Source organism: Lycium ferocissimum, chromosome 7 (assembly GCF_029784015.1).
Source record: "Lycium ferocissimum isolate CSIRO_LF1 chromosome 7, AGI_CSIRO_Lferr_CH_V1, whole genome shotgun sequence".
In the NCBI taxonomy this organism is placed as follows: Eukaryota; Viridiplantae; Streptophyta; class Magnoliopsida; order Solanales; family Solanaceae; genus Lycium; species Lycium ferocissimum.
Genome location: NC_081348.1, coordinates 34,177,692 through 34,190,805, shown reverse-complemented (window position 1 = coordinate 34,190,805; position 13,114 = coordinate 34,177,692). Strand labels below are relative to the sequence as shown.

The 13,114-nt window shown below is 34.0% G+C and overlaps 1 protein-coding gene across 1 annotated transcript; it reads right to left on the bottom strand.

The window, feature by feature from the left end:
* Positions 1-1,536: 1,536 nt before the first annotated feature.
* Positions 1,537-8,199, bottom strand: LOC132062746 (WEB family protein At3g51220). The gene is made up of 2 exons (XM_059455253.1): positions 7,560-8,199; positions 1,537-2,021 (listed from the first exon to the last, which is right to left on the bottom strand). The coding sequence occupies exons 1-2, from the start codon at positions 8,017-8,019 to the stop codon at positions 1,735-1,737; spliced, it is 747 nt and encodes a 248-aa protein (XP_059311236.1). The 5' UTR covers positions 8,020-8,199; the 3' UTR covers positions 1,537-1,734.
* Between the last annotated feature and the right edge of the window lie 4,915 nt (positions 8,200-13,114).

Sequence of the window (13,114 nt, the reverse complement as noted above, 5' to 3'; positions counted from 1 at the left end):
ACCGCCACTTCTTTTTTCACCTTTAAACGCATATCCACCTATAATGCTCACCAAGTGTTTAATAAAATGCTTGATATATTTCGATATTTCGTTGTATTTCAATGTATTTCTAATTTATGAAACAATTTTTCGATATATTTCATTTATATTCCATTGTATATATGCATACTACAATTTTATATTTCTTAAACAATCAACCATATTTTATTGTATCTTATTTTTTCATAAGTTTTCTAAAAGTTTGGAATGGAAGAATTTATTAAGAGAAAACGTTATATGATCAAATTACAATACCTATTTAATTAGAGGTAATTTAGATAAATTGCTTATTTTTATTTAAAAATTAATATTTTCTTAAGAAGTGTTTAAATGATTAAAAAAGGATTGGAGGAAGTATTATTGAAAAAAATATATTAATGTTGTACTCCCACTCCTCCTTATACTCTATTTTATTCCTCCGCTAACAGCTTTAGCGAAAATAACATTTCAACTCATTTCAAAATTCTTATTTGTTAAAATGTTACTTCTAGCATAAATTAAAATCAATATTGATTATAATCTTACGATAAAACTAGTACAGAACATTCTATTTGTTTAAGCTTGTACAAAACCTTTCCTATTTATCACAAAAGTGATCGCTAATCTCAGACATTATTTAGAAGAAATACTAAAAAGACATATAAGTTACTACTACTTGTGTTCTCCACAAGTATTATAATTAAGACAAATCATTTTTTTTTTTAACTCGATGATTATAATTTAAAGATCTCATCTAAACATAGTAAAATATTAAATTCTAGTTCTATTTTGAAATTTGAACTATCAAAAGAAAAAAATCCAATTTTAGGAACTAATCATTCATCTAATTGTTTTTAAGAAAATATGTCATGCTTCAATTAATAAATGAAATAATATAATTTATAAAGCCCCGCCCTAACCGCCCTATTAATTGATGTATAGTTTCTTCCTATACTATCCAAAATCGACTTGAAAGATAAATTGAAATTGAGTATATTAATCATCTATTCGTCCAGTTGACTTTAATTTTTCTTAAAAATTAATAAATTTATTTTTATCATAATCTTTTATTAATATATGTTGATAGTTAAAAATAATTTGAAAATTAATAATTAATACTAAGGTTAAAACAAAGAATTTTTTTTAATTTAGTGGACAAATAAAAAAGAAATTTGTTTTTAATGGTCAAAATAGTAGTTATCTTTTTTATTTCCCTTACCTTGTACAGTTGAGTTCTTTATTTCTTTGAAACTATAGCACAAGTTTGATAGTGTGAGCTTACAAACCAAGTACTTAGCATAAAATTTGTGCGTGTAATTACTTTACAAGTGATCTAATTGTATAAATATTTTACAACATCTACCAACTCATAAAATTCAAACCTCAATTCAGAAACACATAAAATATGGGGGAAAACAAAATAATACTCCTAAAACAAGGTACATTAATTGTGATCATTAACGTATAGAAATATTGAAAAATGAAAACTTTGAGGGGGAAAAAAAAGACTAGCATCAATATACATACACACGAATTACAGAGATCATGGTGTTCCTAACGATATAAACACCCACAAGCTTGAATCTCAACGACAAAATCCAGAAAAAAAAAAAAAAAAAAAAGAGAGAGAGAGAGAGAGAGAAAAAAATTAAGTTACAACAAGCAATGATAGTTAAATGTAATTCTTATTATATTTCTTCTCTTCTTTTTCTCAATTCAAAAGAGATGAGAAGAAGCAAAAAGTGGATTATCAACAGTAGTAGAAGATTTTTTTTTCCTGGAGAACAAGTCTCCCACAAGTGGGATGATGGGCTTCTTCTTCATTGTCTTCTTCTTTTCCTTTTTCTTCCCAAGCAAACCTAGATCTGTCTCTTCAATAGTTAAAATCTCTTTTAATGTTGGTGGTGATTCCCATCTCACTTTCATTTCCTTTTTCTTATCACGATTATTATTACCGTAATCTTCATTGTTAATTTTCACTGATTTTGACGCCGCCATTGCACCTGTGTCAGTCGTGGAGGTATGTTATTATTTAGACAATACGATAACAACAACATGTATACTCAGAAGGTTAAAAGGGAGTGTAACGGCCATAGTAAAGGAGGGGTTTTAAAAGTGAGAAGATGAGATGGTGTAATTGAAAAAAAGCATAAAAGAACATGTCTACACAATGTGGTACTATGTGGAAAGTAAAAGAAAGCATAAAAGCACGTGACTTGCATAATGTGGCATTATAAATTTTATTTTAGTACCTAGAGAGAGAGAGAGAGAAAAGGACATGCTTCGGTCCAATCTCTTTATTTATTTTTTCAAGATGGTATCGTCATCGTGGCATTCAATCAATCCCTCTTCGTTGTTTTATTCCAATTTTTGTTTCCTTCTTGTTTACATTCAATACGTCCCTCTGTTGCTTTATTCCAATTTTTGTTTCCTTCTTGTTTTAATTCTTAACCCAAGTTTCCAATTTATATCATTGATTCCTCTCATCCATTCTTTATTTCACCATTTCTTTCACGTTGTTTGATTGGAAAGAGGGAATGGGATAGCCTTAACAAAAAAAATAACGGTTTTGTTGATGGGTCATTTCTTGGTTATTAAACTCTTTATCTAGGGAAATTTCGAGAAAGTGTCTTATACTATTCTACTTCTAAAGATATTTGGGGCGAGCACAAGGCAAGATTTGGCCAAAGCTCGTGTAGGCTTTTTCATAGTGCAAACCTATTTTACCAAGATGAAACGACTTTTTCATACCTTGGATTCTTTTTCACCATGTCTTTGAATGTTCATGTGGAGCAAAAGAAAAAAAATATCAAGTTTAAGCAAGATTTAAAGATTACTTAAATTTCTAATTTTAAATGATACAAAGAGGAAACATTCTAATGATTTCACCTCTACTTCAAATGCTTATGCACTTTTAATTCAAGAAGAAAAACAAAGAGAAGTTCACCAAAATATCCAGGGGAATCCTCCTCTTTTGTTGCTACAAATTCAAGTAATGAACAGAGGACTTTTTCTACTGATTTTAGGGGACAAAGGATTGGTTATGATAACAAAAAATCTTCTCTCATTTGCAAATATTGCAAGAAAACTACACTTGATTGATAAATGCTATAAGCTATTTCCCTCCTAATTTCACGTTTACTAGCAAAAGAATTTTCAAAACAAAGGCACAAGGAAATGATTAAGAGACTTTTAAAGACACAAGAGGTGCAAGGAAAATTGCTTTCCAACGAGCAATTTTGCCTGTGTGACGCAGATGTTACAGCATATAAACAAAAGTGAACAAGGTTCTTTTCGAGGCCACGAAACCGCTATGAATTTACAGTCCATTTTCTTTGAATTCTAAAGTCAATCGTAAGATCTTTTCTAGACACACAGATCATAGACTCAGGTGCAAGGAGCTATAACAAGAATTTCTTTTTTAATCTTACACCTCTACCAAAACCTATCTCCGAAGTTGCCAAACTCTCAACATGTTAAAGTGTCTTACTCGAGTTCCATAAAGTTGTTCAATTTTGTTATACATAATGTCCTTTTGTTCCAAGTTTCCACTTCAACCTTTTATCCGTGTATGTTTCGTGTAAAAATTTTTTATGCATGGCCCTTCAATGAGAGAGAGAGAGAGAGAGTCAAAATGGACTTTATATTCTCAAAGATAGGATTCCAACAGCTTCTACCTTTGCCAGCCTGAATTCTAGTACAAGTTTTCATTCCAAAAAGGATGTTTTATCCAAAGTTTGTAGTATTCCTAGTTCTAGTTTCCATTCAATGAAGGATATTTCATCCACTGTTTCTTGTTATTCGATTCAATGCACAAAGCCGAGGCATGTAAGGTCGGGCCATATTCCTCTTATTATGAGAAATATCAATGGAATCCCCTTTAATTTGTGTTCACAACTTATCCTTGTTCCTTTTGTCCTTTGGCTAGACAACACAAACTTCCTTTTCCTAATGAGATTTAATTCATATTGATACTTGGGGACCTCTATAAAACTCCTACCTTTCCTTACCATAGTAGATGACTTTACAAGAGAACTTGACCTTTCCTATTATCCACTAAAAGCAATGCTTTTCCCATTCTTAAGAGTTTTTTGGCAATGACAAAGACAGTTATAAAAAGGTCAAGATCATTAGATCCGATAATGTGGGAGCTAGATCAGCTTTGAAAGCTCTAGTTTTCTTTTCTCTCATTTTTACATCAAACCTCACGTAGCCACTCCACAACAAAAATGGTGTTGTGCACAAGCACCTCCTAGAAGTTTGTAGAGCCTTGCTTTTCCAATCAAATTTGCCTCATAAGTTTTGGGGGGATGCACTATTACATTATTAACGCATGTCCTACTAAAGTATTGTCTTTTAAAACACCTTATGAAAACTTTTTTGTGTCCGCCCCACTTACTCTCATTTGAAATGTTTTGGGTGTTTTGCCTTTACCTCCACTTTTCACAAGGCAAATAAATTGGATCCTAGGGCAGAACCATGCATTTTTTGGGTATCCTTTTGGGAAGAAAGGATACAAGATGTTTAGCCTCAAAAACCAAAAAGTTTATTATCTCCGAATGTGATTTTCTATGAATCAATTTTTCCATTTTTTTCTAACCCCATCACAAGTTGCCTACTTTTCCTTTAGATGAACCTAATGAACATTTAGCTCATGATCGCCTTCATCCTTCTTTCACTACCGAAGATGATCCTAATCCATCTCCACCTACACGCAACCGATCAACCTCCCTCTCCTCCTAGTACCACACATTCTACTAGTCCCAAAAACACCGATTCTCATGGTCCTATGGTTCCTCCTACACCATCTACACCTATTCTCGAATCCTACTACTCTTAGAAGGTCATTGAAAGATTATGTGTGTGACAAGATTTCACCCTTCTAATGTCTCGATCAAAAACCTCAAACCAATCCTACATTAATTCTTTGTCACATATTCAAGAACCTACCACTTTTTCCCAGCCGTTTTATATCCAGTTAGATGCTATGACTAAGGAACTAGAAGCCTCGATCACTAATGACACTTCAAGTTGTCTCTTTACCACCCGGAAAAAGGCTTTGCCTACAAAATGGGTTTACAAAGTGAAATTGAACTCCAATGGTAATGTGGAAAGACTCAAGGCTCGGTTAGTTGTCGAGGTGATATACAAAAGTAGATTTCTTATAACAACTATCGACGTGTTCTAGTACATTGGCTAAGAAAGGTTGGGGCCTTTTCCATGGACGTAAATATATAAAGTTGTTGATCCTACTCAAGTTTGTCGTCTTAAGAAATCGTTATACGGGCTAAAATCACGACAATGGTATTCACGTCTAATATTTGAAGTTCAAAGGTTTTACACATTCATTGAATGATTATTCAACAAAGTGCACAATTCTTCTATTTCAATTTTAGCGCTTATGTGGACGATATACTACTTACTAAACAACAAAGCTTTGAATTAAAATCATTCTTAGACTGATTAAATCAAAGACTTTGACCTACATTTCTTCTTGGGAATAGATCATCCGCGAGCCACGCTAATCCTCAATCAACGCAAATTTTTACTTGAACTCTTCTCCGAATACAACCGTCTTCGTTTGAAACCGCCTCATCCCCTTTGGACCCTTACCACAAGTTACAAGCAAACATTGGGTGAACCTCTTTTCGATGTTACCGCTTACCGGAGGTTAATAGACAACTCAATTTTCTTACTCATACCCGTCCCGACATCTCATTCTCCGTTCAACACCTTAGTCAAAGATATGCAAAACCCTCACAAAGCTCATCTTAACGCTCGCTCACCATGTTCTCCGGTATCTTCTCAACGACCCAAGTCCTGGGCATTTTCTTAAATTCTTCACCTTCTCTCTCTTTACTCGCCTTTTGCGAAAGCATCTAATTCTCTCCCATTTCTAAATCTAAAAAACAAACCTCCTTTCCCTTTCATCCGCCGAATTCCATATATCCACGCGCCGAAAGAGTAAGCAGTAACTCACATGGCTTGTTCGTCTCTTCTCCGACCTAGATCTACCCATTTCCCTTCCAATTCCTGATAGCCGGGCGATACATATCGCTAAAAATCCCGTCTTTCATGAACGGACGAAGTCGATCTTGATTGCCACTGTCCATGATCTCAATGGTTTGATCTCACTCTCTTTTCTTCCATCTTCGTCTCAACTCCGCCGATCTCTTTACGAAGCCTTTACCCGCTTCTTCTCATCGTTTCTTGTTAAGCAAATTGTTAACGGCCATAGTAAAGGAGGTTTTATATGAGAAGATATATAATGGCCATATGCTGCTTTGGAACACACACAGTGACAAAGAAAAGCTGATGGAACACGTGAAAAAAAGCATAAAAGAACATGTCTCTCCTACAATGTGGTACCAAAGTAAAAGTGAAAGCATAAAAGCACGTGACTTGCATAATGTGGCATTGTACCAATAGAATATTTTATTTTAGTAGTGATGGGCACATGACTTGTAGTTTCCTTACACCGATAAATAGCGGTAGTGTAAATAGAAAAGGACATGCTTCGGTCCAATCTCTTTATTTATTTTTTCAAGATATATACATGTGATAAGGCTTCAAATTATATATAGAGTACATTTGGTACGATGGAAGTTATTTTATATATAGAAAATATTTTCATATAAAATATTGAACATAAATATTTGTAAAGAATGTCTTCTAGCGTTTGGTTGATGATCAATCAAAAGGTTTTCTTATATAGTAGCATTCGCAATTAGCCTATGAGTGTTACGATTTGGGTATTTTTATTGGAGCCCGATTAATTTGAATTCGCACTAAAAAATTTCATATCAAAAGTAAAGTGTTTCTTAACAAAAACAATTCCATATATACCTAGGTTGAGTCAGTTATTAAAGAGGGCGATTTGGCATGCTTTCTTCTTATATTCATTTCTACTTTGATTGTTTTAACACTAAACTTTGTTTTTGTAATAATTTCTATGTGTCAACCAAATTGTTGGAATGAGTAATAGCCTATTTGGCCAAATATTTCTTAAAGATTAATAGTGCTATTTTAAATAAAATGAAAATCACTTACTTTAGAAAATGAAGGTATTTGATCAAGTTTTTGATGAATCAATAAATAATTTTGAGTTATAGCATTAGCAAAAGTAGTTTCTCCCATAAATAAGTGCATTCCATTTTTTTGTTGTCACATCAAAAATTTTATATTTATCAAACTAAAATTAGTGCTAGCTTCTTTTTAAATAATTTGACACCTAATTTTTTTTTCTCTATTAGCCTTCTTATATGATTTAGCTAACACAAAACAATATTCTCCCTATACTTTTTTGAAAAACAATTTGACCAAACACGCTCTCAGTTGAAAGTCCGAACATCTTTTCGTAACCAAAGACTAAAAACGACTTTCTCATTAAAAATATTATTTTCTTGAAAAATAATTATATGGTTACCAAAAGCACTTATGTTTTGAGCCGGTATTTTCGAAAAAGTCATAAACTCATGATTAAGATAAAATCACACACACACACATATATATATATATGCATGAATCGCGCCGTCTCTAACCTGCGTGAGCTGCTTCAGCTTGTGCCAATTTGGACATGTTCTTATGAAGCTCTGCGTTTAAAGACGCTAACGCAATTTCAGTCTCCGATTCTCTTGCTTTCATAAGCTTCAATTCCGTCTTGGTTTCTTCCAGCTCACTTTCTAGCTTCTTCAAAGCTTCCACAACTAGAGGATCATTGTTATTCAAATCTTGAGGACTTGGTGATGAAGCAGATTTCCATGACGTGGCATTGGTTACAATTTCCTGAGAATTAGCACTTCTAGGAGAATAATTATAACTATTATTCGATGGACTTTCTTTTGTTGGAAATGTGAAAGGCTTCGGCGAATAGATTTCTTTAACCAAGAATCGCTCACCGAAGATGGCTACAGCTTCTTTGACAGAACGAAAAGGCCGCGAACTATCCACGTTGGAGTGATAATCCATGGGTGGTGGTGATAATTTTGGTGTTATTTCCATGGTGGTGTGATTCTTTTTGAGAGGTGAAAGATGTGGAAAGGAGATGAGACAATATTATGATTAGATCATGATTGCTATAAGGTTGGGAGGTTTGATGAGTTTTCTTTGCTTTTACTTCAAATATACTCTGAAGGGATTTTGATATGGGCTCTAGTGCATGGTGGGGGGTCGTAGATATATATGTATATATGCTAGTAAGTACTCTAATGGCTAGCTGGTGAATAGATGAATATTAGAGATACTGTCGTTTGAAGGTTAAGTTATAAGGGATTTTGAAGTTGGAAAAGAAGTTGACTCCTCAACTACCAAGCAAATGAATAAAGTTTTTTGTCCTTTTTATTTTTGTTTTCTTCTCATATTCGATACATGCATTGGGATCCGATTAATTCGGATTCGCACACTATAAAACCCATTAAAAAGGGAAACGTCCTCCAGTGAAAATTAAATTTTACTCATATCCTCGAACTAAAGGTTTCTTATTAAGGGTGGAAGACTACTTATTCATTTTATTTTATTTAGATTACTAATTTCATTTATTATGGATGAGTGATTGGGATCGATAGCGTAAAAGACATACGCCATATTTTACTCTGTAGTGTAGAAAAATTGAACTCGTTTGTATTAGGGTCAAAGACAAAATTTATCCTAGGATTTGTTTATCAGATCATATGGATGCTGATATAAAAAAGCTACTTATGTATGCAATAACGGTATCAATTACGTTCTTTAACAAGTACTAAAAAGGCTTGCACGTATTACTAGCTACTCCATCTCCATCCATTTTCTTCTTTTCACGAAAAATAGATGCTTGTGGTTGTTACATACTGCAGCCTTTTGTCTTCATAAGCAACATGCAATTTTTTAGATCATTTTAAACCTTTTGTTTTCTTGTTTACGTAAATGAATATATATGTATATATATATGAAGTCTTCAAAGCAAAAATAGTGGACGGAAATTGGAAACTAAGCTACACCAAAAAAGAAAAAAAAAAGTTCAGCAATTCTTTTTCCTATTTTTGAAAAAGAAAGATCAAATGCCCCTCAGAATTAAGTATATGAGTCCAAAGCAGTAGTACTTCAATCGTTACAGATTAAGCCTCTATTTGGATGGTCGTTACCCGTGGTTTCATAATGTACAGTATAGTATTGCTGTACTGTATTAATGAATACAATATTTTGATGGACTGTATCGTTTGGTATGATTTAATAACATTTTTATTGTTTGGTTTGACTGTATGGTACTGTATAATAACATGTAAGTTTACTAAAATACCCTTAACCCTTTATTACAAACTAGTTTATATATATATAACTAAGGTAAAAAACAAAATGGAAACTTTAAAAAATAAGTAGAAGGCGAGTGGGGGTGGTCATTGGGTGGGTGGGGGTAGTGGTGTGGTATGGTGGGGGTGAGTGGGGTGAGGCGTGGGAAGGTGGGGTGGTGGTGAGGGTAGTGGTGGGTGGCAAGGTGGGGGTGGAGGTGGGTTTGTGTGTGATGGAGGAGGGGATGGGGTGGGGGTATAATGGGGAAATGAAATGCGTAACCACGCAAAAACCACCAAATTCATGGTTACAAAAATTAGACGTCTTCATAGTTATATAACCACTGGATTACAACGAGTTTACAACACCATACAACATAATTTTTAAAACAATGAAAACAAATATGATTTCATAGAAAACAACACAATAATGAATCACGGGAAACAACCATTTATACAGGGGGTAAAAGTGTCACTTGAGAGGACGATTTTGGCAAAATATATATAAGATGAGTAAACCAAGCAGAAGTATAGTTGGAGATGTCTCAGTTATAGATGGATTAAGGCCTCATTTGTTTTCATTAAGATTAAGACGTTTGAATCTGAATGATTAAGATGTTGTCTCTAGATTTGAACACTGAATAATTAAGTCTGTTTGTTTTTCAACATCTGAATGTGCATAATGTATCTATTTTGAACATAATAAATATAATATTCAATTAAAAAAAAAAGTATCTAAATAATAGAAAATAAATACAAATTCAACAAATAAAATTATTATTTGATAAAAAAAGTGAAACATTTATGTCTATTAGTGATGGTGGAAATGCTTTGTAGCGGTGGTGGTGATGCTAGTGGCTAGTAATGGTGGTAGTGATAGTTGTTATGCTGGAGCTAGTACGTTGGTGTTATAGTGATTGGCGTGATGGTGACTGTTGGTTGTGGTGGTGGTTGTGATGGCAGATGTAGTTAGTGGTGATGGGTGGGATAGGGGACGACGTAATAGTGGGTAGGTCGGGTGGAGGTTGGTGGTGGTGGGGTTGGTGGTGGATGGCGGCGGCAGTGGTGGTGGGGGCTGGGGGTGGAGCTGGTGATTATGGAATGAGTGGTGTAAAAATTATCCATACGAAAATACCTCTTAATGAAAATAAGACTTTGTTCAAGATCTTAGTGATTAAGACTTAGGCCTTATTTGTTTTCATTAAGATTAAGACGTCTGAATCTGAATCATTAAGATGTTGTCTCTAGGTCTGAACACTGAATGATTAAGACTGTTTGTTCTTCAACATCTGAATGTGCATAATGTATTTATTTAAACATAATAAATATACAATTCAAATTAAAAGTAACTAAATATTAGAAAATAAATACAAATTTAATAAAAAAAATATTATTTGATAAAAAAAAATGAAACATTTATGTTCACTAGTAATGGTGGAGATGTTTTGTAGTCGTGGTGGGTGGTGAGTGGGGGTGGAGGGGTGAGTGGGTGGTTGGGGTGAGGGGTGGGAGGTAGTGGGGGTGGGGTTAGTGGTGGGGTTGGTGGTGGAGGTAGTGGGGAGTGGGGGGAGTGGGTGGTGTGGGGGTAGGGGTTGATGGTGGGGTTGGTAGTGGGAAATGGGAAGTGGGGGTGGGTGGTGTGGGGTAGGGGTGGGTGGTGGGAAGTGAGGGTGGGTGGTGTGGGATTAGGGTTGGTGGTGAGCTGGAGGTGGTGAGGAGTGGGGGGTGGGTAGGTGGTGGGGTGGGGTTGAGGTGGAGAGTGGTTGGGGGTGGGGTTGAGGTAGAGGGTTGGGGTTGGGGTTGGGATTGAGCCGGGTGATAAAAAGTTCCATACAAAAATACCTCTTAATGATATTAAGATTTGGTTCAAGATCTTAATGATTAAGACCTATTCAGACCCAATAAGTGCTTGGATCTTAATACAAATAAATACACTTAATGGCTTAAGGTTTGAACCATTCAGATTCAGACCTCAAAAAAGTGCAAACAAATGAGGCCTTATTCAGACCAAATAAGTGTTTAGATCTTAATGTAAACAAATGCACTTAATGGCTTAAAATCTGAACCATTCAGAGTCAGACCTCCATTAAGTGCAAACAAATGAGGCCTAAATTAAGGTAAGAGGCAAACATATTTATAAGGTGTACCTTTAATTAACTGGTCTTGATGTGATTTGCATTATTTTTTCGAATAAATTTGTGGTTTTTTGTTTTGCTGAAGAAATTTGCATGCATCTAAGACAAGGTAAATTATCTATTGTTGAATTCGTTTCGGCAGAGGTAAGACTTAATCGAAAAATAATTACGCAGTACTATATACTTATTCATAGGTACCGAATATTTATAAAATCAAATAGTTAAACTTTAGCAGTTAAAAGTATTATTAAAGTAAGCATACATATTATATCAGTTGACCAGCGTTAATTGGTAAATACGTGTATCAAAGAGGCGTGTATTTATTTTTTAATGTGATATTGAGTGCAAGTTTTTATGTTTCATCTTGGACTTCCTTTATATGTAGGAATGTTTATTCTTGGGATAAGTCATAAAACACATCTAAATTATAGTGAAATTGTCAATTACACATCTAAATTATGCGAAGGTCTTATCATTCCCCGAACTTAATTTTTTCATGTTATTTACTTCCTTCACTAATTAACTAATAAAAAAAATAAGTTAAACCATATCATGTGCATACACACGTTTATACTAGATAAAAAGAGGGATTTTAATGTCTTATAATAAGTTAAACCATATCTTGTGCATACACACGTTTATACTAGATAAAAAGAGGGTTTTTAACGTCTTATAATAAGTTAAACCATTTAATGTGCATACACACGTTTATACTAGATAAAAAGAGGGATTTTAATGTCTTATTTCATTTGCTTCTATTAGACCTAAATCGACAAGTCCTCATCATCTCTCAAGTCTCAACCTCGTTATGGGTGGTTGAATTTTCACTTTATTATCTGTAGTATATACTTCAATGGAGCATGAATTTCCCGTTTAGCTGAAAATGTTCTTTGCATCTAAAATACACGAAGGCCTGGACTCTTCTCATTTATGTGATCCATATGTTATATAGCCTTGACTTTAGTCCTTATGCATAATCCTTAATTAACTTTAAGAGATGCTGAATGTTACTCATAATCCTTGACTTTGTACTTTGTTGTGTCTGGTCAGATTTGAAAAAAAAAAAATAAGGTCTGATCAGTTTTGATTTAAAAGAATCAAATGAAATAAGACATTAAATTTTTTTTTTTGTCTAGTAGAAGCGCGTGTATATATATGATATGTTTTAACTTATTTTTTTTATCACCACAAGGAAGGACGAAACTAAAACATGATGAAACTAAAACATAGACAACCTTGCAGAATGTGAAAAAAAAAAAGACACAAGTAGTCATAAATAATCCTTTTTTTTAACCCCTCCGAAGGAACTCCCAGCTTTTCGCTTTTTCAGTGACTCGAACCCATAACCTTAAAGTTGGAGGTGGAGGGTGTTTATTACCAGAGAAATCTTTCTTGTCATTACTCAGAATCCTTGACTTTATATTTTGTCGTGCCAGATCAGAGTTGGAAAAACCATAAGATCCGATCATTTTTGGTTTGAAAGAATCACATGATATGTTTTAACTTATTTTCTTTTACTATGTAATGTGATCAAATTGAAACATACACAACCTCGCAGAAAGTGGTGAAAAAAAAAAAAAAAAGGAAAAGAAAACACAAAGCAGCCATAGAGAATCAATTATAACAAGTCCCGCGTCAAAGAACGAGTTCGGGCTTCTTACTTGGGCCAATAACATCTTATAAATACAGGCTTCTTAT